Here is a 27,735-nt window from a genome sequence, read left to right on the forward strand (position 1 = left end):
GAAGCCAGATTCTCTGTTACGGGACCTCTCTCCTCTGCCTGTGTGTGTGCTGGGCCTAAATATATGCCAATGGACTGTTGCAGTGGTGGCTGACGTGAAGCCTCATTCTCTGCTATGACATGTAGACTAATTCTCTGCTGACATGAAGACAGATTCTCTGTTACGGGACCTCTCTCCTCTGCCTGTGTGTGTGCTGGGCCTAAATATATGCCAATGGACTGTTGCAGTGGTGGCTGACGTGAAGCCTCATTCTCTGCTATGACATGCAGACTAATTCTCTGCTGACATGAAGACAGATTCTCTGTTACGGGACCTCTCTCCTCTGCCTGTGTGCTGGGCCTAAATATATGCCAATGGACTGTTGCAGTGGTGGCTGACGTGAAGCCTCATTCTCTGCTATGACATGCAGACTGATTCTCTGCTGACATGAAGCCAGATTGTCTGTTACGGGACCTCTCTCCTCTGCCTGTGTGCTGGGCCTAAATATATGCCAATGGACTGTTGCAGTGGTGGCTGACGTGAAGCCTCATTCTCTGCTATGACATGCAGACTGATTCTCTGCTGACATGAAGCCAGATTCTCTGTTACGGGACCTCTCTCCTCTGCCTGTGTGTGTGCTGGGCCTAAATATATGCCAATGGACTGTTGCAGTGGTGGCTGACGTGAAGCCTCATTCTCTGCTATGACATGCAGACTGATTCTCTGCTGACATGAAGACAGATTCTCTGTTACGGGACCTCCCTCCTCTGCCTGTGTGTGTGCTGGGCCTAAATATATGCCAATGGACTGTTGCAGTGGTGGCTGACGTGAAGCCTCATTCTCTGCTATGACATGCAGACTGATTCTCTGCTGACATGAAGCCAGATTCTCTGTTACGGGACCTCCCTCCTCTGCCTGTGTGCTGGGCCTAAATATATGCCAATGGACTGTTGCAGTGGTGGCTGACGTGAAGCCTCATTCTCTGCTATGACATGCAGACTGATTCTCTGCTGACATGAAGCCATATTGTCTGTTACGGGACCTCTCTCCTCTGCCTGGGTGCTGGGCCTAAATATATGCCAATGGACTGTTGCAGTGGTGGCTGACGTGAAGCCTCATTCTCTGCTATGACATGCAGACTAATTCTCTGCTGACATGAAGACAGATTCTCTGTTACGGGACCTCTCTCCTCTGCCTGTGTGTGTGCTGGGCCTAAATATATGCCAATGGACTGTTGCAGTGGTGGCTGACGTGAAGCCTCATTCTCTGCTATGACATGCAGACTAATTCTCTGCTGACATGAAGACAGATTCTCTGTTACGGGACCTCTCTCCTCTGCCTGTGTGTGTGCTGGGCCTAAATATATGCCAATGGACTGTTGCAGTGGTGGCTGACGTGAAGCCTCATTCTCTGCTATGACATGCAGACTAATTCTCTGCTGACATGAAGACAGATTCTCTGTTACGGGACCTCTCTCCTCTGCCTGTGTGTGTGCTGGGCCTAAATATATGCCAATGGACTGTTGCAGTGGTGGCTGACGTGAAGCCTCATTCTCTGCTATGACATGCAGACTGATTCTCTGCTGACATGAAGCCAGATTCTCTGTTACGGGACCTCTCTCCTCTGCCTGTGTGTGTGCTGGGCCTAAATATATGCCAATGGACTGTTGCAGTGGTGGCTGACGTGAAGCCTCATTCTCTGCTATGACATGCAGACTAATTCTCTGCTGACATGAAGACAGATTCTCTGTTACGGGACCTCTCTCCTCTGCCTGTGTGTGTGCTGGGCCTAAATATATGCCAATGGACTGTTGCAGTGGTGGCTGACGTGAAGCCTCATTCTCTGCTATGACATGCAGACTGATTCTCTGCTGACATGAAGACAGATTCTCTGTTACGGGACCTCTCTCCTCTGCCTGGGTGCTGGGCCTAAATATATGCCAATGGACTGTTGCAGTGGTGGCTGACGTGAAGCCAGATTCTCTGCTATGGGACCTCTCTCCAATTGATTTTGGTTAATTTTTATTTATTTAATTTTTATTTTAATTCATTTCCCTGTCCACATTTGTTTGCAGGGGATTTACCTACATGTTGCTGCCTTTTGCAGCCCTCTAGCTCTTTCCTGGGCTGTTTTACAGCCTTTTTAGTGCCGAAAAGTTCGGGTCCCCATTGACTTCAATGGGGTTCGGGTTCGGGACGAAGTTCAGATCGGGTTCGGATCCCGAACCCGAACATTTCCGGGATGTTCGGCCGAACTTCTCGAACCCGAACATCCAGGTGTTCGCTCAACTCTAATCTTGACTGCTTCCAGGATATATGGACTAGGAAGCTTTAAGTACCCTCAGATCTAACGCCAACTGCTCTGCAGTATTTACATCTGTCTCCAGCAGCAGCTCCCAGCTCACTCTACCATTTCCTTCCTGATACCGACCATGAGGTATGCAGAGCCCTGATATTTATGCTCTCCCCCACGTGCTTTCATTACATACCAAAGGTCCTATGTTAATTACCAAAGGTCCTATGTTAATTAGCTCAAAGGCTGATTTCCAACCCTCTTATATGTGGTACTGGAGCGTAGGGGTAGATAATTTTTTTTCAAGTAGTGTTTTCATTGAGTTTATCAGACATGGAGGCCAGGACTACTTTTTATAACAAGGAGGTTGGCACTGCCCATACATTCAATTATCATTCTTCCCACAAGACGAGGAGGATGGCATTGTTAATGATCTCTTGTAATGCATAGTACTATCATTGTTTGCGTCAGAGGGAGGCTGAGAGTAAAATCTTGATATTATCATTCGTATTAGGGAGGGATGTTGGCACATTGTTAATATATGGTGTTCTCATTCTGTCTTATTGACTAAGCTGATTGATACTAATAATCTGAGGTATGGGCCTATGAAGAGTAAGCAGTAAAATATGCAGGGAAACCAGGTCCATGCTGGCTATGTGGGTATTTGGGTGAAGTTCAAGGGCTATGGCGGAGGTTTCACACTTGGGTCCACGCTCATGTCACGTGATGGTTGACATCACTTCAGCCTTAGTTCTTGTGCCTAAAGGGGTTATCCCATGATAAATGATGGTATTCCCATCTAGGACATTTATGGCATGTAGATAAGCTATGCCATAAATGTCAGATAGGTGCAGGTCCAACCTCTGATTCTATCTTAAGAACAGTGAACCGCTCAAGCACAACCACCCTCCATTCACCACCATGGGGCTTCTGAAAGTAGCCAAGCCAGGGCCTGGATATTTTTAGGAAGTCCCATAGTGGTGAATGGAGGATGGCCGCACATGTGCAGCTAGCTCTCTGTTAACTTTGGGTCCCCATTCTTGAGATAGGAGCAGATCCTGTCCATGTGGCACAAATTTTCCAGATGGTAATAGCCCTTTAATGGAAAAAATTCAAATCACACTCCATATAGTACATTACAATGTGAAGAACCAGCCCTGTACCTCCCATGGATCCAGAGTTCTCCCCAGTTACTGCTCTAGTAGCTCTGCTGAATTTATTTTAAGCTGGCAGCGCAGGGAGCTTGTCCTTTCTGTTGCAGCTCTCTTCCTATTCCAACAAGGGGGTGTGTCCTTTCTGCTGGAGCAGTCTCCCTGTCACAGCTGAGGGGACATGTCCTTTATGTGCAACTCTAAGGGGGTAATTTATGAAACAGCAATCTGCGACTTTTCTCCATTTACTCCAGGTCTAAAAAAGTGTCGGGGAAGGGATGGGCTGGCAGGCTCGTCTCATTTACCATTTTCGACGCCTGTTTTAGGTGTAGAAAATGGTCTAAATGTAAGACAGCAAGGAAGCTGTCTTACATTTAGAAGCAGTGGTGGATCTGCCGACGCCTCTACATAACTTTGGCGATCCAAACCGCCAGTGTGGGGCTTTATTAAGACCAGCGTCTAAAATACCAGTCCAATAAATGAGCCCCTTCTTACAATTGCAAGAAAAAGTATGTGAACCCTTTGGAATGATATGGATTTCTGCACAAATTGGTCATAAAATGTGATCTGATCTTCATCTAAGTCACAACAATAGACAATCACAGTCTGCTTAAACTAATAACACACAAAGAATTAAATGTTACCATGTTTTTATTGAACACACCATGTAAACATTCACAGTGCAGGTGGAAAAAGTATGTGAACCCCTAGACTAATGACATCTCCAAGAGCTTATTGGAGTGAGGTGTCAGCCAACTGGAGTCCAATCAATGAGATGAGATGAGATTGGAGGTGTTGGTTACAGCTGCCCTGCCCTATAAAAAAACATACACCAGTTCTGGGTTTGCTTTTCACAACCCCTAAAAACTGTGAGTTACCCCGAACTTATAAAGTTTGTACAACTGTTTCATAGATATTTGTTTACAGTCCATAAGGAAAAAAATCAGGGGCCAGCGCGCCTAATATGGTGCGAACCATTTGACTATCTCGGGACATATTTAATACCCTGCAATTAAGGAACTATAAAATTGCTGCTAAGCGTTGAAACCTGTGATCAACATTGACATTACAAACAAACAGTGAATATTCACAAGTGATTTATATTCAGTCGATCCAACCAAGGACGCAAAGCCATTTTATTTTATTTTATGTGATTTAGTTTTTAATATATATTGTGTACTATTGACATTTTAATTCATTGATAAAATTGATATTTTAACTGTAATAAATATAGTGTATCCAGCTGTTAATAGCGAGTGCCTGCTACCTTTATTTATATAAGTAGCAGAAAAGGTAAGTATTTGAGTTTACTATTTTTATTTGGCATCATGGTATTAGGCTACAATGGGGGTGCGGTCATTATTTTGTAACTGGAGAGAGCACTCTGGGGAAATTTGGGGCTCTAAAAAGGGGCATTTTTGTACTAGAACACATTATTAGGGGGCCACTATGGGACATTTGTTCTACTGGGGGCACTAAAAGGGTGTTCTTTTTTGTAGTAGCACATGTTATAAGGGAGCATGTTTTTTACTGACACATATAAGGGGGTATTTTTTTGTAATGGCACACATTATAAGGGAGCATTTTGGTACTATCACACATTGTATAGGGGGTATTTTTTGTAAAAACTGGTATTTGCACTGTGGGCCATTATTACTTCTGGGGAAAAATAAGGGGCATTGGGGGCACTGTTATCACATAGTTCACTCTGGCAGAGAATTATTATTATTAGAGGACTGTTACAGAGGGGGCACCCTGGCACAGTATCAGCTTAGCATTTTTTGAGGACACTGTTTACAGGACTATAGGCGTCAGGGACACTATTTTCTGGGCACGGTTATTTTTTAGGGAGCTATGTGCCAATAATTATTGAAGGGAGCACTATTAGTATGGCACTAGTATTTTCTGGGAGACTGTTTCTACAGTATAGTATTAGGGAGCACAGTGGGCATAGTATTAGAGGTGGCAGGATGGGTTGTTCAGAAGGTGGGAAAGAGGATGGAAAAGTAGGAAACAAAGTCTGCATGCCAAACTCTGCAGAGACAAATGATGGCTGAAAGAAATCATCACGGCGGTCTGGTCTGAATGGAGAAGACAAGAAAAGGGAACGTCTACATCCAAGGAGATGTCACTGGATGTAAGCTGCGCTAAAATAACCTGTATGTTTTGTACCACTATATGTAATCTTTTCCAAGTATGCCTTTAAATTAACAGTAGGGCTGGAGAGAAGGGGTTAGGTTCAGAATTTGGTATTGGGGGGGGGGGGGGGGAGTCATTTCAGTTTTTTCGCCTCTGGAAGGCTGAAAACTGAAATGATGTCTGAAAAGGCTGAATGCACCCTTGTGTATTATGTAGGTGTTCACATCTGAAAGAATTGCTTCTAGGGAAGTATATGGTGCCTCACAAATGCACCATGTGGATAGGGGATAGGCATTGTTGGTGTATCGGGATTACAGGCCTATAGACTGTTGTTGTACAGACTCATTGCACTAGGCTTATATGTGCTTATGTGGCCATAATGTATATGTACAGTCAGGAGCGTAGCTAAAGGCTCATGGGCCCTGGTACAAGAGTTCAGCTTGGGCCCCCCTCTCCTCAGTGCTTTGTGGCAAGGGCCAGGGGAGCACATAGCCTTTCTGCTGTCTGGCCCTTGGGCCCGGCAGCAACTGCTAACTCTGCACCCCATATAGCTGCACCCCTTGTACAGTAAATAATTATGCACCAAAATTCTTATTGGGATTCTTAGCCACTTATCCTGCCTTGCATTTACCTTTCACACCCTCAGATAGCTTCTTAAAACCATTATATGGCTGCATACCAATGTAATTCCCCAAAAGTAGCATCATGAGTAAGTGATATTAATTTAAAGGGAGTCTGTCAGCAGGAAATTCACTGATAGACAAGGTACGATGCCTTGCGGGGCCAGCTCAGCTGAATGTAATGATAACTTTCACCTAGTGATCCGTAGCTTCATTCATCATTGCTTCATTCAGAAAAAAAGAATCAATATGCAGATGAGCAGTTAAGTGCACCTAGGTCAGTCCCAAGACACTCTGTGCACCCTTGCTCCTTGAACCTACATGGATAACCACCAATGGCCAATTGATTTGGTCACCATAAGAAGCTTTCACATCTTCTGTCTGCAAATCTTCTGAGATGAAGATGGTGTACTTCTCCTCTAATTGTTGCATAACATGAAACTAAGCCGAAAGTTACAAATCAGTACAGCATTAGACCTATGTACTCAACCAATCCTCCAAAACACTGCAAGGTCCAATCATGGAAACCATTGAAGAACTGACTAGAGAGGAAATATGATGGCTTCACTCTTGATAAACATAACAAGGGGCCCCCACATACTGTCACGGATGGTGTTGCAGAAAGCTGGAACTTATAAATAAACATCCGACTGGCTTGATCCCAAACTAAGGAGCATATGGGTGAGCCCTATAAACCCCTAGAGCTCTCCCTGACTGCTATGCCCATGCAAAGGTCTTTATGGTAGACGATTGCAGGTCCACGTACCTCATACTATGTGACACCTGAAAACCCTATAATAGTGAGGGGACACTAGTCAGAGTCACCTAGAATCAAGCCAGCAAGGAAACACAAATAAAGGAAACAGACTTATCTGAGGAACCAGCAGAAGCAGCATCCAGCAGTGAACACAATCCAAGAAGAAGTATAAACCGCAAAGTGAGGCAGTATGGGAGGGAATATAAAGGGAGAGAATTAGTGTAAATAGGTGACAGCTGGGAGAAGGAAAGGAGATGACAAAGTGAAACCAAAACAAAGAACTTCATGCAGGTAGAGAAGAACATCTAACAGACCTTCTCACAGAAGTGGCGGTGACAGTACCCCTCCCTCTACGGGTGGACTCCGGACACTCAGAGCCCACCTTCTCAGGATCAGACCTATGGAAAGCCCTGATAAGACGAGTGGCCTTAATGTCCGCCACTGGGACCCACATCCTCTCCTCGGGACCATAACCCTCCCAATGAACGAGAACCGCGGATAAGAGAACCGCGGATAATGCAAAAATCCACAATCCTAGAGACTTGAAATTTAAGATTACCATCAACAACAATCGGAGGAGGAGGCAAAGAGGAGGGTACAGTGGGTTGGACATAAGGTTTTAATAGGGACCTGTGAAAAACATTATGGATCTTCCAAGTCTGAGGAAGATCAAGACGGAAGGCATCGGGATTGATGACAGACAAGATCTTGTAAGGCCCAATAAACTTAGGACCAAACTTCCAGGAGGGAACCTTCAGTTTGATATTCTTTGTAGACAACCACACCAGATCACCCACATTCAGGTCCGGACCAGGCACACGTCTCTTATCCGCCACACGCTTATATCTCTCACTCATCCTCTTCAGATTACCCTGAATCTTTTGCCAAATAAATGACAAAGACGAGGAAAATCTCTCCTCATCAGGTAAACCAGAAAACCCCTCTCCAGAGAATGTCCCAAACTGCGGATGAAACCCATATGCACCAAAAAATGGCGACGGTTATTTAAAGCAAACTCAGCAAGGGACAAAAAAGAACGCGTTCAGTCTGACCATTCCACTGCGGGTGAAAAGCAGAAGAGAACGACAACCGAACCCCCAAGCGAGAACAGAAGGCCTTCCAGAATCTGGAAACAAATTGCGATGTCTGAAGGAATGCCATGCAATTTAACAATGTGATCAACAAACGCTTGCGCCAGTATCTTAGCATTGGGTAACCCAGAAAAGGGAATGAAATGCGCCATTTTGCTAAAACGGTCCCCTACTACCAGAATCACAGTCTTCCCAGAGGAACGAGGCAGGTCCGTAATGAAGTCCATGGACAGATGCGTCCAAGGACGGGAAGGAATGGGTAACGGGAGGAGAGAACCCGATGGCCGTGAATGAGGGACATTGGCACGAGCGCAGGTCTCGCAGGCTGCCATAAAACACTCAACCGTCTTACGAAGAGCCGGCCACCAGAATCTCTGAACAATGAGATCCACTGTGGCTCTGCTCCGCGGGTGCCAAGCAAGGACAGTATCGTGGTGCTCCTTAAAAACCTTGTGTCGTAAAGCGAGAGGCACAAACAACCTCCCAGGGGGACAAAGATCAGGAGCCTCTGCCTGGGCTGCCTGAACCTCTGCCTCCAAATCAGGATAAAGAGCAGAGGCGACCACCCCTTCAGCCAAAATGGGACCCGGGTCTTTAAAGTTCCCCCCTCCCGGAAAACAACGTGACAGGGCATCCGCCTTCACATTTTTAACCCCAGGACGGAACGTAACAACAAAATTAAACCTAGAAAAGAACAAAGACCATCTGGCCTGTCTCGGGTTCAGACGCTTGGCCGATTCCAAGTAGGCCAGAATCTTATGGTCTGTAAACACGGTATAAGGGTGTCTGGCTCCCTATAACCAATGGCGCCATTTCTCAAAAGCTAATTTGATGGCCAACAACTCCCTATCTCCCACATCGTAATTTCTCTCTGCAGAGGAGAGTTTCCTTGAGAAAAAGGCAACGGTCGCCATTTGGCAGGAGAGGAACCCTGAGATAAGACCGCACCCACACCCACCTCAGAAGCGTCCACCTCAACAATAAAAGGTAGTGAGACATCAGGTTGTACTAAAATGGGAGCGGAAAGCAAAACTCTCTTTGATACTAGAAAAGGCTTTAAGCGCATCTACCGACCACAAAGAAAAATCTACCCCCTTTTTAGTCATATCAGTGAGTGGCTTAACAACAGAGAAATATTTCAAAATGAACTTTCTGTAATAATTGGCAAAACCCAAAAACCGCATCAGCGCCTTCTGATTCTCAGGAAGCTCCCAATCAAGCACAGCGCGGACCTTCTCAGGGTCCATGCGAAAACCAGAAGCGGAGAGAAGAAAACCAAGAAATTGAATCTACGGAACCGCAAACACACATTTTTCCAGTTTAGCGTACAATTTATTATCCCGCAGAATCAGCAAGACCTGACGTAGGTGGTCTCGATGAGTCTTGAAATCAGGAGAAAAAATCAAAATGTCATCAAGATACACCAGAACAAATTTCCCCATTAAATGATGAAAAATGCTGTTCACAAAATGTTGGAAGATGGCCGGGGCATTCATCAAACCAAAAGGCATAACCAAATTCTCGAAATGACCCTCAGGGGTATTGAAGGCCGTCTTCCATTCGTCCCCTTCCCTGACCCTGACTAGGTTGTATGCCCCTCTTAAATCCAGCTTAGAAAAAACTTTAGCCCCAACAATCTGGTTAAACAGGTCCGGGATCAGAGGAAGCGGATATGGGTCACGAATCGTGATACAGTTCAGCTCCCTGAAATCCAGACAAGGTCTTAAAGAACCATCTTTTTTCTTAACAAAAAGAAAACCAGCAGCAACAGGTGACTTCAAGGGTCGGATGTGTCCCTTTCTCAGGCTCTCAGAGATATAAGTACGCATAGCGACTCTTTCGGGTTAGGAGAGATTGTATAAACGTGATTTTGGCAGTTTGGCGCCTGGGATGAGATTAATAGGGCAGTCATACTCCCAGTGCAGGGGCATCTCCTGGACACCACTCAAAATTCAGAGAGAAAAGATGGCACAGTCATGGTAGAAACCTCTGAAAGAGACGCCGTGAAGCAATTCTCTCTGCAAAACTCACTCCAACCATTTATTTGCCTTGCTTGCCAATCAATGGTGGGGTTATGTTTAGTGAGCCAGGGTAGCCCCAACACTAGAGGAGTAGGTAATCCGCTTAGGATGAAACATGATATATCCTCAACATGCACGTCACCCACAGTCAAACGAATATTGTGAACTATCTCCTTTAACGGTCTTTGAGAAAGTGGAGCGGAATCGATAGCAAAAACAGGTATATCCTTTTCCAAAGTGCATACCTGGAAACCATGCGTTATTGCAAATTGATTATCAATGAGATTGACAGCTGCTCCACTATCTACACAAATCTCACAAACAATGTTCTTGCTGTCTAGCGCCACCCTGGCAGGTAGGAGAAAACGGGAACTACAAGTAAATGGGAAACCTTCAATTTCCGCGTCAACCTTGCCAATAGTTGCAAATGGAAAGTTTTTAGAGGGTTTTTTCTTATTTTTTTCTTTTATTACCCTCAGAAAACTCCATGAATCTCCTAGAGGGGCAAACATTGCCAAATGATTTATACCCCCACAACAGAAACAAACCCTCCTCTGAGAGCTTAATCCTCTACTATCAGAGGCAAGCAAACCCAGCTGCATGGCCTCCTCCTCAGAGGGGATTGAGAGAGACTGAGACCCCTGCGCACTGAATAAGAGAGCCCCACTGTCCTTGGACTGAATATGACAGGAAGGAGTAGTCTCCTCTCTCTCTCTAAGACGCCTGTCAATACGAACAGCTAGAGACATGGCAGAGTCCAAGGAGGTAGGCCTCTCATGAAAAGCAAATGCATCTTTCAATCTTTCCGAAAGACCATGGCAAAATTGACTTCGGAGTGCAGCATTATTCCAACCAGTATCAGCTGCCCATCTCCGAAATTCTGAACAATATATCTCTGTGGACTGTTTTACCCTGGCATAAAAGACGCAGTTTAGATTCAGCCAGAGCAATACTATCCGGGTCATCATATATCTGCCCCAGGGCTACAAAAAAATCATCCACCGATCGGAGGGGTCGTGCCCCGACCGGCAGCGAAAAGGCCCAAGACTGAGCGTTATCCCTGAGCAGCGAGATGATGATCCCCACCCTCTGCTCCTCATCACCAGAGGAATGGGGAAGTAGGCGAAAATGGAGTTTGCAAGCCTCTCTAAAGCCTCATGCACGCAACAGTATTTTTTCACGGTCCGCAAAACGGGGTTCCGTTGTTCCATGATCCGTGTCCGTTTTTTTTCCCGTGTGTCTTCCGTGAATTTTGGAGGATCACCAGACATGAAGGAAAGTTAAAAAAAAGTCGTTTTGGTGTCCGCCTGGACGTGCGGAGCCAAATGGATCCGTCCTGACTTACAATACAAGTCAATAGGGACGGATCCGTTTGGCGTTGACACAATATGGTGCAATTGCAAACGGATCCATCCCCCATTGACTTTCAATGTAAAGTCAGGGTATATTTTAACTTGAAGCGTCCCCATCACCATGGGAACGCCTCTATGTTAGAATATACCATCGGATTTGAGTTATATTGTGAAAACTCAGATCCGACAGCATATTCTAACACAGAGGCGTTCCCATAGTGATGGGAACGCTTCAAGTTAGAACCAGACATGAAGGAAAGTTAAAAAAAGTCGTTTTGGTGTCCGCCTGGACGTGCGGAGCCAAATGGATCCGTCCTGACTTACAATGCAAGTCAATGGGGACGGATCCGTTTGGCGTTGACACAATATGGTGCAATTGCAAACGGATCCATCCCCCATTGACTTTCAATGTAAAGTCAGGGTATATTTTAACTTGAAGAGTCCCCATCACCATGGGAACGCCTCTATGTTAGAATATACCATCGGATTTGAGTTATATTGTGAAAACTCAGATCCGACAGTATATTCTAACACAGAGGCGTTCCCATAGTGATGGGAACGCTTCAAGTTAGAATATACTAAGAACTTTGTACATGACTGCCCACTGCTGCCTGGCAGCACCCGATCTCTTACAGGGGGCTGTGATCCGCACAATTAACCCCTCAGGTGCAGAGCCCCCTCCCTCCCTCCCCAGTTTTAAATTCATTGGTGGCCAGTGCGGCCCCCCTCCCTCCCCTGTATTACATTCATTGGTGGCCAGTGCGGCCTTCCCTCTCCCCCTCCTCCTAATTAAAATCCCCCCCATATACTATGGCCCCAGTTGTGCCCCATCTTCATATTATGGCCCCAGTTGTGCCCTCATACATATACTATGACCCCAGATGTGCCCCCATAGATATATTACGGTCCCAGTTGTGCCCCCATACGTATACGATGGCCCCAGTTGGTGGCAGCGGAGAGTTCCGATCGGAGTCCCAGTTTAATCGCTGGGGCTCCGATCTGTAACCATGGCAACCACGACGCTACTGCAGTCCTGGCTGCCATGGTTACTTAGCAATTTTAGAAGCATTATACTTACCTGCGCTGTCTGTGGCCGGCCGGGCGCTCCTCCTACTGGTAAGTGAAAGGTCTATGCGGCGCATTGCTTATAGCACAGACCTGTCACTTACCAGTAGGAGGAGCGCCCGGCCGGTCACAGACAGCACAGGTAAGTATAATGCTCCTAAAATTGCTAAGTAACCATGGCAGCCAGGACTGCAGTAGCGTCTTGGTTGCCATGGTTACCGATCGGAGCCTCAGCGATTAAACTGGGACTCCGATCGGAACTCTCCGCTGCCACCAACTGGGGCCATAATATATCTGTGGGGGCACAACTGGGACCATAATATATGTATAGGGACACATCTGGGGTCATAGTATATGTATGAGGGCACAACTAGGGCCATAATATAAAGATGGGGGCACAACTGGGGCCATAGTATATGGGGGGGATTTAAATTAGGAGGGGGGGAGAGGGGAGGCCACACTGGCCACCAATGAATGTAATACAGGGGAGGGAGGGAGGGAGGGGGGCCGCACTGGCCACCAATGAATTTAAAACTGGGGAGGGAGGGGGTCCGCCCCCTCCTGCCTGGCAGCACCTGATCTCTTACAGGGGGCTATGATACGCTCAATTAACCCCTCAGGTGCGGCACCTGAGGGGTTAATTGTGCGGATCACAGCCCCCTCCTAAGAGATCGGGTGCTGCCAGGCAGCAGGGGGCAGTCATGTACACAGTTCTTAGTATATTCTAACTTGAAGCGTCCCCATCACTATGGGAACGCCTCTGTGTTAGAATATACTGTCGGATCTGAGTTTTCACGTCTGTGTGGAAGTAGCCTACGGACACGGATCACGGACGCGAATGACAATCTTGTGTGCATCCATGTTTTTTCACGGACCCATTGACTTGAATGGGTCCGCGAACCGTTGTCCGTCAAAACAATAGGACAGGTTCTATTTTTTTAACGGACAGGAAACACGGATCACGGACGCGGAAAGTCAATTGGTCCGCAGAAAATCACTGAAAACGGAACAACGAACACGGATGCACACATCGGTCGTGTGCATGAGGCCTAAAGCGAACAAAATTCTCACTACCCCCGGAGAACGTATCCGGAAGAGAGATCTTAGGTTTGGAACAAACTCCATGAACGCCAGCAGAACCGGTCACCTGAAACTGAGATACAGTTTTACGGAGATCTGCTACCTCCAGTGAAAGACCCTGCATGCGGTCAATCAAGGCTGAAACAGGATCCATGCTTAAGACGGTTATGGCGGTTTATAATGTCACGGATGGTGTTGCAGAAAGCTGGAACTTATAAATAAACATCTGACTGGCTTGATCCCAAACTAAGGAGCATATGGGTGAGCCCTCTAAAACCCCTAGAGCTCTCCCTGACTGCTATGCCCATGCAAAGGTCTTAATGGTAGACGATTGCATGTCCACGTACCTCATACGATGTGACACCTGAAAACCCTATAATAGTGAGGGGAAACGACCACCAGCTCTCTGCACTTAATACAGACAGAGTCAGGGTCACCTAGAATCAAGCCAGCAAGGAAACACAAATAAAGGAAACAGACTTATCTGAGGAATCAGCAGAAGCAGCATCCAGCAGTGAACACAATCCAAGAAGAAGTATAAACCGCAAAGTGAGGCAGTATGGGAGGGAATATAAAGAGAGAGAATTCGTGTAAATAGGTGACAGCTGGGAGAAGGAAAGGAGATGACAAAGTGAAACCAAAACAAAGAACTTCATGCAGGTAGAGAAGAACATCTAACAGACCTTCGGTGACACATACATTTCTTGCATGGGAAACCTATGCTGTCCATGTCTACCCCTGGCATGCTGAACTATTTTTTATTTCCATATTTTTGGTTTGATTAGTTTGTGAGGAACGGATCAGATTCATAACTTAAGATTTTATAACTAATGCACAAATATATACAGTATATCAGTAAAGTAATGCAATTCCAATATCAATAAAATTTATAGTGAAATAAAAAAAAAATTGGAAGCTGGCTTTAATAGGAAAAACATATCAGAGGTCTCATTGCTTTATATTTCTCTTCAGTAAAGCTGACTTCATAACTTTGTTGTATGAAACTCTCCAGTCCCGCCATGGGGTCTGACATGGTGCTTGCACCCACATGACAATACATCTGGAAGATCTTCATCCAGGGGTTCACAACCTGTGGCTGGCCTTCCATCTTTCTGGTGCAAAAATGGAGTGCTACCATTTGACTGCAGCTTCGTTTTCTGTTTCCAACACTGTGGGACCTGTAAGGGAGTGCTATGAGGCCACTATACTGGTCACTGCTAGAAGGGGCATTGTGGCTTTCACTATTATGTGGGAAACTATCACTTTCACTGCTATGGGGATACTGTGGCTGTCATTGTTCTGGGGAGCACTATTGCCTTCATCAGTCTCATAAATAAGTCGTTATCATGTTTGCAATCAATATGCTGTACTAATGGTTCCATAAGCTCAGGTCTCAGCTGCTGGTGCTGCATGGACAAGTTGTGTATGATTGCCACAGGTTGTAGTGAAGTACATGTGTAAATTTTACACACGCCTGTCCATACAGAAGAGCCTGTGTGTGTGGTGTGAACACTGAACTATGTGTCCATAGATTTTATGGATGTAGTGGTGTATAAAGAAAAGAGAGAGCCCCATAGAGATAATCAAAATGGGCCCCCATTAACATTTTGTCATCCAGGAGGGAATGGTCTGGTGTTTCCCTGCCAGGAACGTTCCTTGACACTTTGGCAAAATTTCCTACCCACCTGCTTGAAAGTCATGAGCAGGTTCTTGCTACCTGGTAAGAATATGGAAATAATTAGGGTTGAACCTCTCTCTCCAAGGGCCAACTAGCAGTTGCATGGTACGTATGCCTTGTATGTACATGTAGTGCATTAAGGACATGTATAAACAAAGGCACCATGACCATACAGCCCCTGTCCAGGAACATAACAGATATTTATTAAGGACTGCTTGAGTGTTAGCTAAGAATTCAGAAACCTTCTTACTACAACAGTTACTAGGTACGGTCACGATTAAGTTAATATTTATAACACATACAACGGGCCGATTCAACTTCCTCATCCCACTGGCCCTGCTTACATCTGATCTCATGATCAGTTCAGGCTTGAATTCTATTAACGGTGTGACTCACAATGCGTCAGTGTCATGTTTGCAGAAAGGCATGATGGGAGATTGCGAGCATAGACTCAGATGCACAACCACAACCATTAGATCGGGGATGATAGATAAAGCCAGCTTCATATTGCCACTAAAATAATGTAGTCTATGTCAGTGGATCCCCATAGGAACCTTTATAACAAACACTGATACATGTCTAGTCTCCTGGACTGTCTAGAAGACTTCCAAAACAGGGGAGACCTTCCAGATTCCCAGATGCGTAGACTTTTATCCCGGATTGCTCTGGGTTCATTTGTAGTCCAGTGATGGCAGCAGAGAACAACTTTTGCCCTGGCTGCCTGTATATTCAAAGGAGTTTTCCAGTAGTTCAATGTTGATGGCCTATCCTCAGGACAGGTCATCACTATCTGATTGGTGGGGATCATCACCTGGTTCCTTGACGGGTCAGCTGTTTGAAGCAGCTGTGGAGGTCTGTTAAGCCCTGCATCCTCCTTACAGCACAGCAAGCACTTTGGACAGTTCCTGAAGTTGGTATTGCAGCGCAGGCCCATTCACTTGAATGGGTTTGAGATGCACATAGGCATAAGTGACCAATGCACATTTACATTACTGGCCTAGGAAGAGGCGGCAGCGCTCACAGGAGGGCCGCACCCTCTTCAATCAGCTTATTAACAGTGGTGCTGAGAGTCAGACCCCCACAGATCAGATATTAATGATATTCCTAGGAATAGGACATTAATATTCTACTACTGGAAAATCCCTTTTAACCTGTGTACAAGCAGTGTCTATGTGTGCATGCAGAAACATGCACACAATATTTTGAAGACAGCAGTGACAACATCAGTCCATGCAGAGGCGTAGCTACCATGGAGGCAGGGAAACTGCTGCTGTGGCGCCCAGGATGATCAAGGAGCGGTGGGTATAATGCTCCTAGTCCTAGTATTACTCACCACCGCTCCCTGGCCTTCTGCTTCAGGATGGCACACAGTGTGTGTAGGAGTACACTATGACCTGACGCTGTGCGTCGTCAGGTCACGGTGTAGTGCATGCCCAGACGCAGTACTGCATGAAAAACTGAGGTGCCTGTGGGAGGAGAAGAGTATTTTTATATATTTTTGGTGCAGTCTGAGGTCTGCTTTAAGGAAGGGGTGTTTCACCAAATGGAGCTCCATTTCCCCTGAAGATGCCACAGCAGTGGTGAAACATGTCAGAAAGTTGAGAACTGAGAAAACATCTTATCCCCAGATACTGGCAGAGAGAGAATATAGAGGAAAGTGTCTGTTGACAAAGTATCTCACTTACAAGTTACTACATTATCCCGTGCCGCAGAGCCCAGCCTCACTTTATTTTTAACAATTTTTTTTTCTTTTTTCTTCCCGTTTATACATTTTTTAATAAAAATCAAAGAAATGTTACGTTTTAAATTAGACCAGAAACGGGAACCTATTAGCCTTAGGCTATTTGAACTGAAATAATTAATTCCCGCGTCCAAGGGTCTTTGAAGTAAAAATTTCCTGTTCCTGTATCCAACCAAACCCATGATGCACTTCTCCTTTCTCTGCCACAGCTCCAGCCCCACCCCTGATAACGCCCACCTAGTTTATCTACCACTGCCCCGCCCACACAGGGATTAAAGGGGTTCTGCAGTTTTTTCAAACTGATGATCTATCCTCTGGATAGATCATCAGCATCTGATTGGCGGGGGTCAGACACCTGGGATTACGACTAGTATCAATGGCCTGGGCGGGGCTAAGCTCTGTTCACTTAAATGGAGCTTTTTCCCGCCCAGGCCATTGGATACTAGTCGTGACGTCACTGGGCCTGCGGTAAACAGCGAGAAGGCCGCGGCACTACTGCCAGCGCCAGTGCCTTCTCAAACAGCTGATCGGCAGGTGTCGGACCCCCGCCGATCAGATGCTGATGATTTATAAAGAGGATAGATCATCAGTTTAAAAAAAACTGCAGAACCCCTTTAAGAAAGAGCTGTATGGACGTGGTCATGTGACCAAAGCCCAGAACAGGACATAGGAGCAATAAAGGTAAAATACATTACAAAATTACAAAGACCCTCATAAATAATTATGTTAAATGATGTTGATGCAAACCGGAAGACCTCCACTCTTTTTCCTAGTCAAGACCGTTCTCTCAGACCAGTCCCGGCAGTCGCTCCGTCCATTTCCTACACGTATATACAGTATATCACTGTATATATTGTTACTGTATACAAAGTCAGTTTATTGTCAGTGGGTCCTGACAATAAAACCTTTTAGTCCTCCTTCTGGGTGGGCCCCTTTTGAGGCTGGGCCCCAAACAGCCACTTCCCCTTTATCTACGCCCCTGTTGACATGAGTCGGCTTTATAATCTTCACCACAGGTTATGTGTGTTGCACTACGGAAATTTTCTGAAGCTTCATACTCACTGATGTGAATACAGTCTTTCTGAGACAAAGGCATGTATACCATACAGACACAGACCATGCAGCTGCTATAGGACCCTTGGAGAGGGGTTAGTCCTGTCCTCTAGGCCACTTCGTGGTAAGAACCTATGCAGCATTCTCCTCCACAGAGGAACTAAATTGTCAGCAAACAAGGGAAACACCAGACTCTTCTATCCTTGGGTGGCAAAACCCAGCACCGCAATGAGCTAGGTGTCACGACCATGGTCATGGTCGTGACTCCTGTGTCCGCATGCTGTTGCCTGCGGTCTGGTGTTGTTGTTCAGCCACAGGTGAGGGCCGCTAGTATGTTGCCTCACTTGTGGTTGTGTCGCAGCATAGCAGCTGAGCTGGTGCTAGGCAGCTTGCTGCAAAGTGTATGCGGTTGCACCTGGCAACCTGCCTTTATATGTGTGCACATTCCCTGTTTGGTGTGCACAGGGTTTGAGTTGTGTGCACTTCCCCTTTAAGTTGATGTTTTCCCTTCCCTGGTGTTGGAAGGGTTAACTTCCTTCCTAGTGTGTGTGCACTGGGTGTGTCTGATTGTGGGTGTGGCTACATGGGCTATAAAGCCTCAGTTAAGACCTGATGTCTGAGAAGTACTCCAGCCTTGTAGTAAGCTGGAGGCACTCTCCTGGTCCCATATACCATCTGCCAGTGAGGGCCACCCTTGTGGTCATAAAATGTGATACACGATGTTATGAGGATGTGTTTGTGTTATGCTTATTTATTGCAGCGTATGTCTCTTGAGTTGTTGTGGACAGCAGCACTTATACTAGGGTTCCAGGCTCTGTGTCTGTGGCAGGTAGGTGTGGTACAAGTTGCACTTACCTGCCATTGCCATATGTCTGTTTCTGTTCCCCTTTCGTTATAACTTGGCCAGTGAGACTCTTGTTCGTCCATATCTAGGAGGAACAGGTAGTCTTACCCAGCTCCTAGTTGAGGGCCACTCTGAGGGCTAGCAGGAATATCAGGTTCCGGTGTATGAGCCCTCCTACCTTCAGGGTCGGCTCATACGGCTAGGAGACAGGGTCAGAATTAGGGATTGATAGGAGGTGACCTGCTCCCTGATTCCTGTCCTGGCCTTGTACTGACCATCCATCTTCTGGCATCGCACGGCTGAGGGTTTTCCCCATCCTCAGCCGTGACACTAGGACTGCATTCTGATCTTTCCTGTGGGACCTTCTGTTTTCCATGTACACCACTGATCTGAGTGATCAAGTTCATGTATTGGCTACTTATTAGTGATTACCTAGGATATCCACGTATTACATCAGCTCTTCTGGAAATAGTGTTTTACAAGTAAAGACTACTTTGAGGGTGTGACATTTATCTTATCAATGTTCATATTTTATTCTCTAATAGATCAGTACTCCTTTGGAAATAAATCGTACAACAAATGACCGGGATGGGACTCCCTTATCTAGTAAGTACCACCTTTAGCTTGTCTTTTCAGTGTTATCTGTACGAAGAATTGCCTAATAGTCAGATTTTTTTTAGATTTTGTTATCACATGAGTTTTAAGTATATTACTTTTAGAATTAGTGACTTTTAAAAATACCTTTATTTGTGATAGTGCGGGTATAGGTATGTATATACCAACAAAGTGTACTACATTTCAAAAGGATTATATATACATTTCTTTTGACAGGGGAGTAGTGGCCCCAGCTTACAGAATATTTACATGGTCTCCTCGATATTCCTTCCTGTGCAGGTCTTCATTGATCGGCTCTATCGTAGCTCACTTCATATCCTATGTCCTGACTACCCTCATATATAATAAGTAATTCAGTTAGGAAAGATGTAACCTTTAGCAATATTTATACAAATAAGTCTTCTCAAAGTTATCACAACCATAGAACATCAAGAAGTGGACTTTCTGAGTGACATGGTGGTTATTGTTGCCTTGTAGGACTGGTGTCTTTGGATTGTATTCAGCCAAACACAATGTGTACATAGTTTATATGTTCTTGTAAAAGTTTCCCAATGGGACTTTTGAAATGATAAAAAAAATCATGCCTAATTTTTATTTAATAAAAAACATAAAAACGTAAATTGTACATATTCTGCTACCAATGTACATGAGAGAAGTCTCTAATAAGTGTGAGTGGCAATCTCTTGTACAAGTAATGAACGACAATGAACTCGCTATAATCATTACCCTAGCGACACCAGTTGCATGTAGAATTCTAGTGAGGGAGATACCATGGATATGCCTTTAGGTAATTTATTAAATGTACCTTAAGAAATGATGATAGAGGTCAAATGAAAATCCTCTCTCCAGCATTGTAAATGCATGTCTGACAAACAGGAAAAGACTAGAGGACACAGGATGTGAGCTCACAGAGGAGGAGGAGTTACAGGATTAAACGCATAATACAATTGAGTAGATAACTTCATAAAACCTAATAAAACAATGGCCCTTGGGTGGCAGCAAAGTACACTAAGGATAGTGGATAGTTTACAACACAAAATACAATAATTAATTTTAGTTCAGCACAGTATACATCATACTGTATATATTCTAACACTTGTCTTTACTCTTATAAGAAAGTTTTATTTTTTTTATTTGAAAGGCTATGTACACCTTCAGGGGCAATTATTTATGATTGAATTTTACTTATTTTGGGCTAAAAATAATTTTTTCAATTGATCTTTATTAAAAATAGTCACAAAGGGTTAACTGTATAGTTGTGTGAATGCTACTATCACTTTGTGCTGGTCATCTAATAACCCTTATCTCTAAATTACTAAAAGTTCATAAACACTTATTTAAGCCACATTCTTATCAATAAGATAAGAATTTAGCTATAATGAGATAAGGAGCCCATCGTGAAAATTCTAATTTGTTCCCTTGTGTTGTCCATCAGTCCTCTCCAATTTTAGTACCCATCTCCATTTTCCTCTCCAAAGAGACATATGAACCATAAAACTAAAATGGGCCCCTTCTTTTATCACCTACCCCAACACCAAGGATTGAACATGACCATAAACATGTCCACCTAACCTTCTTCAGTCTCAATACACAAGTACATTTATCTTGGCCAAGACCTCCATCACTAATGCAAATATTATCTACTTTCTAAAGGTAACCATTACATCATGAGCCTTTTAATCGATTACTAAAAACTCGATCAGGATCAGGATTGGATCTGATGGTCAGTCAGAATGTAGCGAAGCTCCATGCTAACTGACCATCAGATCCAATCCTGATCCTGCAACAAACCTGTGCTACAAAAATCAAGGCCTCATATAGCTATAGTGTACAGCCTAAAAAATGTAAGAAATTATAGCTGATGTAATGTGAGGATGAGGAAAATGCCGACGAGAAATTATTTTTTTCTTGGCTTTTAAAGCCAAAATTGACCGAATTATGGGGGTCCAAAGGTTAGCAGTCATCCCTAGGCACCTGGCTGTAGAAAGGGTCAAAGGCTGTTATAGGTCTGGGAAAAACATACTTACCTCCTCCCCACCAGTGTGTTCTGGCTCCTTCACTCCCTTGACAACACTCAATTTTTGCCAAGTCAACATCTGGTTTGACATATGATGTGTACCCACTGGGACCAATTATTGGCTGCAGCAGGGCACATGACCCCGTCTTCACAGAAGTTGAAAGGCAGGGAAGGGAAGTCTGGTGAACAGAGCCCAGGAGCCACAGAGCTGGGACAGACAAGTGGGGATTAGATCTCTTTACAGGTGCCACTTGGTGGAGGGGATTTAAAAAAAAAATCCTGGACAACTCCATTCAAGGAGTTAAACTCCCACTATCAGTACTGGACTTAACCTACCCTCTAATTCAAGCTGTATTTGTCTCTTTTTGCAGCTGAAGCAGATGAAATTCTCATAAGTAATGAGGGAGGAGTAGAGTATGCTCTGAACTACGCCAAACGCTGGTGTAAATACGTGCGGGAAGTCCTGGCGTACATTGAGAAGAAACTCAGCTATGGTACGTATAAGTGATCCAACTGCAGAAATTATTGGATGATGTTCAGTATACCCAAAATCTGCCAGCTTATCGTCAAGGCAGGCTCGGACTGGCCCACAGGGGTACAGGGGAATCCCCCGGTGGGCCCCTGAGCAAAGTGGGCCCCTAGTCTCCCACCCCCTGCACAATTGACACATTAGACTTAGGGCTTATTCAGATGGCCGTATGATGTCCACAAAAATGTGGACAGTTTAGCATGTCCGCAAAAAAATGGATTGCATTCCGTTTTTTTTTTGCTGATACATAGACTTCAATAGGGCCATGTTCTGATTTTCACTGACAAGTATAGGACATGTTTCATTTTTTGCTGAGCCGTGCAATGGAAGAAAAGGGCCCCATAGAAGTGAATGGGACAGCATCTAATCTGCAAAAAAACGGATCCGCATTTTTGTGGACAGCATACGGCCGTCTGAATGAGCCCTTACTGCACTACATACATTCTTGTACAGCACCTCAACCAGCCTATGTTCATATAAAAAACTTAGATCATTTATTATATTTGAATGTGTCTGTATGGTGGGCCCCCAAAATAAATTTTACTGGTGGGCCCTAGGTACGCGGGTCCGACACTGCGTCAAGGGACCCTTCTAACCAATAAGGGTTATCCAAAGTGGTGGTCCCCTTAAGCACAAGTCTATTACCACTGCAATGTTCGTGATCCTAGTATCTGAGTGTTCCTCTTCCTGAGCAGAAGTAGACAGCTGGGTAGGTGACAGCATCAGGCAATCCTGGGCTTTGTAGGCCCACTTTGATAGTTTTCTGGTGTATATCTGTCACCGACTGCGGTGCAAAGGTTATTTCCACCACAATCTGCAACTTTTTCCCGCTCACGGCAGGTCTAACAAAAAGGCATGAAAGGGGGCAGGCCACCAGGCTCATCTCATTTATGAAAATTAGAAAATGTTCTAAATCTACTCCAGCAAGGAAGACCAGCGGTGGATGCTCCGAAGCTATGTAGAGGCCAGCACCTCTACATAATTTCAGCAGATCCAACGCCAGAGCAGAAGCTTTAATAAAGGGGTTTTACCATCACACACAATTGGGGCATATCGCTAGGATATGCGCCCCATTGTCTGATAGGTGCGGGTCCCATATCTGGGACACCTACAATGAGAATGGAGCAGGGAAATGAACAGAGGGCGCACTGCGCATGCCCAGCTGCCCTCCATTCATTTCTATGGGGCCGCCGAAAATTTCCGTCTGCCCCATAGAAATGAATGGGAGCAGGGGCCGCGCGTGCTCTGTGTGCTCCCATTCACTTCTATGGGAGCAGTGCTTGGTGGTGGATGGACCCCGGGAAATTTCCCAGGGTCCTCCAGCCACAGCTCTCCCTGCTCCGTTCTCATTGTAGGTGCGGGTCCCAGAGGTGAGACCTGCACCTATTAGACAATGGGGGCATATCCCAGTGATATGTACCCATTGTATGTGATGGGATTACCCCTTTAAGACCAGCGTCTAAAACAACAGTCTTCATAAATGACCCCCATAAACCCCATTTCCCCATGATGGAAATCATTAATCAAATCACTGGAATGTGAACTAGGCCTCATGCTGGAGCATCACTTTAACCACAGGCCCCTTAAGACATTGGAGTGAAGTCATCAATTTTACAAAGTACTTGTGAATTGTAATATATTTTTTCTAAAAAAATCAGTGATTCATCTTTTTTTATAGAGTCTGAATTTGCTAAGAACACCATCCGACTGTGTGAGTCTGCTAGGAGCAGCCTTAACCAACAGGTATGTTTCTGCATTAAAGTCCAGTGGGTAACGGGAAGTGTTAAGGTTCACATGTTGTGTATATGTTGCAGAATTTAGTTGCAAAAGCAGCAATGCAGTTAAAGTAGCACTCCCAGAAAAATGTATTCTCTGACCTGTTAGAAATGTGTATGATGTTATCTGTAGTGAAGGTAATCTTCTTACCAGTGACTGTATTTGTGCGTAATAACCTCCCTTCTGACCAAATCTCTGATCTCCAACTAACACAAGACAGGAAGTCAGTTACTTCTCTATTCATTTCTATGAGACTGACATTGAGGCTGCTATTGGAATACATAGAGAAACTGGCCCCCTGTCCACACATAAGATGCTGTGTTATGTGGAAAGTCAGAGTGCTGGTCACATGACGCAGCTGAGGATCAGAAGGGAGGTTATAACTCACAAATACAGTCACTGGTGAGAAGATTACCTTCACTACAAATTACATCATGTAACTTTCTAACAGGTCAGAGAATAAAAATTGTTGTGGGAGTGCTTCTGGGGAAAAAAAAGGTAGCAGAGTCTAGGCATGCTTTATATTTGTATTTGTATTGTATATACAGCTCCTGTGCACAGCTTTGTGTCTCATATATTACAGACCACCTACAAGTCCTGTGTGACGTATGATCATGCATTTATGTTATGCTATCTTCCACGTGTCCTCTTCCACTGTCAGGCAAAACGATGGCACCAAAACCAGACCATATATGATTTGTTTGCAGTCTCTAACCCTGGAGACACATAGTTCTGTAATGAAGCCGTGGGCCCGAAAATACATCACTGGAATATGAAAAAATGACACCTACAAAACTTAAAAGGGTTTTCTGACATTTTAATACTGATGAACCATCCTCTGAATAGGTAATCTGCATCTGATCAGTGGGGGCCACTGCTGATTAGATGTTTGAGAAGGCACCAGCACTCCTGCCTTCTCTCAGCTCACCAAGCACAGCGCCGTACATTGTATAGCAGTTGCACTTGGTATCACACTGTTCCTAGACCATGGGACAGATGAATGTGTTGTCACTGGCCTAGAGTAAGCTGTGCAAACGCCGCGGCACTGACAGGAGTGCCGGTGCCTTCTCAAACAGCTGATGGTCAGTGGTCCCACGTGTCAGACCCCCACTGATCAGATACTGATGAGCTATCCTGAGGATAGGTCATCAGTATTAAAATCTCGAAAAACCCCTTTAATGCGATTGAGCTGAGACTGACAAAGTATAACCTGCTGGTGGTGCTTGGTCAATGGTCACACCACCAAGGTGGTACCCCCTTTATTTTGGATTTTGCAGCAGTGTATAGTTGAGGCGGGGTCACATTAAAACTGGCATCTCCCCTTGTTGCGTTACAGGAGGCCACTCTGGTATGGTAAAGGTCATACAGATCCTGGATATCCTCCTGTGGTATGTCCTTCCAAGCTCTTTCAACTTGGACACATAGTTCAGACAAAGTGCATGGGAAATCTGTTGTCCCATCCAATCTCAGACTTTGTCTATGGGGGAAAGATTTTGCGATTCTTGGTCCTGTGTGTCTCTGCACCATGCATGATGGCAGTAGGCGCTTTCCAGGTCTCCTGTGAACTCTGATGAGGCCTTCAATGGCAAACAGTAGTGTTAAGTGATGAAAGCAGGCTCCACCTTGGAGCTAATGATGATTGCATCAGAGTCTGCAGCAGGGCAGGAGAGCGACTACTGCCATCATGCATAGTGCGGAGACAGAAACACAGGACCAACACCGGGTGTGGGGTGCCTTAAAATACCGTCAGGAGTGGATTGTAGTTTTGACCTACCTACAACATGGGGCCACATTTACGATTTATTTTTTTCCAGGGCAACTTTTAGTTCCCAATCTGCCCCTGGCTACCATGGCCATTCCCTTTTAGTATTTGTGAAGATAACTTTGCCCAGCCTTCTTTATGTTCAGGACATACTTTTTTCGACTCAGTTAGGAGATGTAGTGTTCCAACGAGATTATGCCCACTTACACACTGCCTGCTCCACACAAGATGCTCTTCCGGGTATCCAGCCAGCTCCATCACCAGATCTCTTCCCCATTGAGAATGTCTGGAGTGACGGATCTCCAATGCACAGCAGCCGAAAACCACCTTGGCTGAACTACTGGTCCAAGTTGTAAGAGCTTAAAATGACCACAGGAGGATATCCAGCATGTGTATGATGTTACCATGCCTGTGTGGTTGCCTGTTTCGCAGCACCCAATAATAACGTGACCCTGCCTCAACATATTCCCTGCTGCAGAACCCAAAATAAAAAGTGCACCACCTTGGTCATACAGCATGATAACGACCCTAAGTACACAAGTTGTTCTACCAAAGAATGGTTAAAGAAATATAGCGTTAACTCGCGATTATCTGAAAAATGGATAAGTAGGACAATGCAGTAGAGCAGGCCACTTTTTTATGCATAAGTTCACTATGGGTATGGAAAGAAGCATCCAAGGACAGGACTGTCTTCTGAGATGAGTCACCTTTCACTAGGGCAAAACTGTTGCTTTTAATAAATAAATATTTTTGGAATATGAGTGACACAGATACATTTGGGAAAGAAACAACATGTGCAGAACCGTGTCCATACATGCATATCAGTGTTTAACGTGGGCAGTGTTTGGATACCTAAACCGTGTTTCCATGTGGTCACTATGTGTTTGGATAATGACAGACATGCATGCCGCTACAAGATGTCTACCTCCTTCTATTGGACCATGAAGCCCATACTGGAAACTCAGCACTTGAAACTGTGGCCCTGTTACAGATGAAGAAGTATTGTCAAGTGAGTAGCTGATGATTTTACCACTTGGCTTCTCTTTACTATAATATACAAAATAGCTATGACAAATACTCCATAGTAAAAAGACATACGCACTTCATAGAGTATATGTTATAGAAGTTTTCTCTATTAGAAGCAATACTTCTAATGAAGGATGCATTGTACTGCATTCGATGGACATTCTTATTTGTAGAGATGAGCAAATCGATTTTGTTCATCAGAGTCCTTGAGCAGCGGGGGACTGTCCCTGCTGCTCAAGAGACTCCCCCTCCCTCTTTATTGTCAGGGCCGGAGGTGTAGAGGCCCATGCAACATTTGCTGCGGAGCCTCTGCACTTGTGCGGGGTTGGCGCCATCCTGGAGGAGACAAAGCATGGGTAATTGTCCGATGTTCCTATTTTCTATCCATGAATTTGTTGCACATGCACTTTAATGAATGATCATGTTGGACGAGTAAGGACCTGTACCCGCTGAATGTTTCCTCCAGTGATGTCGTTTTCATCTCCTGCACCACTTTCTTTTAATCATGTCTGTAATAAATTGTGATTTTTGTAATAAAGGATTGAATTTAGTATAAGCGGTCTGGCATTTTCTATGTAGGTTGTATACTTGGAGCAGAGGCACAGGCAAGAGATTGACAAGGCCAGGTAAGATGTCTGACCCTGTCAATCAAGCAGGAGGGGGAAACCTCTTGAGCAGCAGCGGCAGCCCCTCGCTGCTTAAAGGGTTTGTGCAAAAATGGCGGGATTTAGGCACCCCCCCTCCCATTCTGCAGGACCTGCAAAGGGAAGATTACCTACATGCTTTCTGGTGCCGGCTCCCCGCTCCTTCTTCTCCCGGTCTGCCATGCTCCTCTGAGCTTCAGCGATGTCAACATCCGGTTTGACATCGCCACAGCCAATCACAGGCCGCTGCAATGTCAGATCCCCCTTGCGACCATGTGACCATTTGTCATGATGCAGGGGGAACCTGATACCCCCACAGCCTGTGATTGGTGTGGCGATGTGAAACCGGATGTTGACATCACTGGAGCCCAGTGGAACATCACAAACCTGCAGGAGAAGGAGCAGGGAGCTGGTGCCGGGAAGCAGGTAACTAATCTTTCCTTTAACCCCACCACCCATTCTTGCACAACCACTTCAATTTGTACAAATCGATTCACTCATCC

General features: G+C 45.1%; 1 protein-coding gene across 4 annotated transcripts in view; it reads left to right on the plus strand.

The window, feature by feature from the left end:
• LOC122927365 (GEM interacting protein) overlaps positions 1 to 27,735 on the plus strand; it is an 88,110-nt gene that overhangs the window by 35,237 nt on the left and 25,138 nt on the right. For all 4 annotated transcript variants that reach the window (XM_044279149.1, XM_044279150.1, XM_044279152.1 and 1 more), the window contains 4 exons: positions 19,409 to 19,469; positions 21,867 to 21,989; positions 23,703 to 23,767; positions 26,461 to 26,571. In XM_044279149.1, coding sequence (XP_044135084.1) covers positions 19,409 to 19,469; positions 21,867 to 21,989; positions 23,703 to 23,767; positions 26,461 to 26,571 — 360 coding nt within the window. The remainder of the gene's footprint in view (positions 1 to 19,408; positions 19,470 to 21,866; positions 21,990 to 23,702; positions 23,768 to 26,460; positions 26,572 to 27,735) is intronic.

Source organism: Bufo gargarizans, chromosome 2, assembly GCF_014858855.1.
Source record: "Bufo gargarizans isolate SCDJY-AF-19 chromosome 2, ASM1485885v1, whole genome shotgun sequence".
Classification (NCBI taxonomy): domain Eukaryota; kingdom Metazoa; phylum Chordata; class Amphibia; order Anura; family Bufonidae; genus Bufo; species Bufo gargarizans.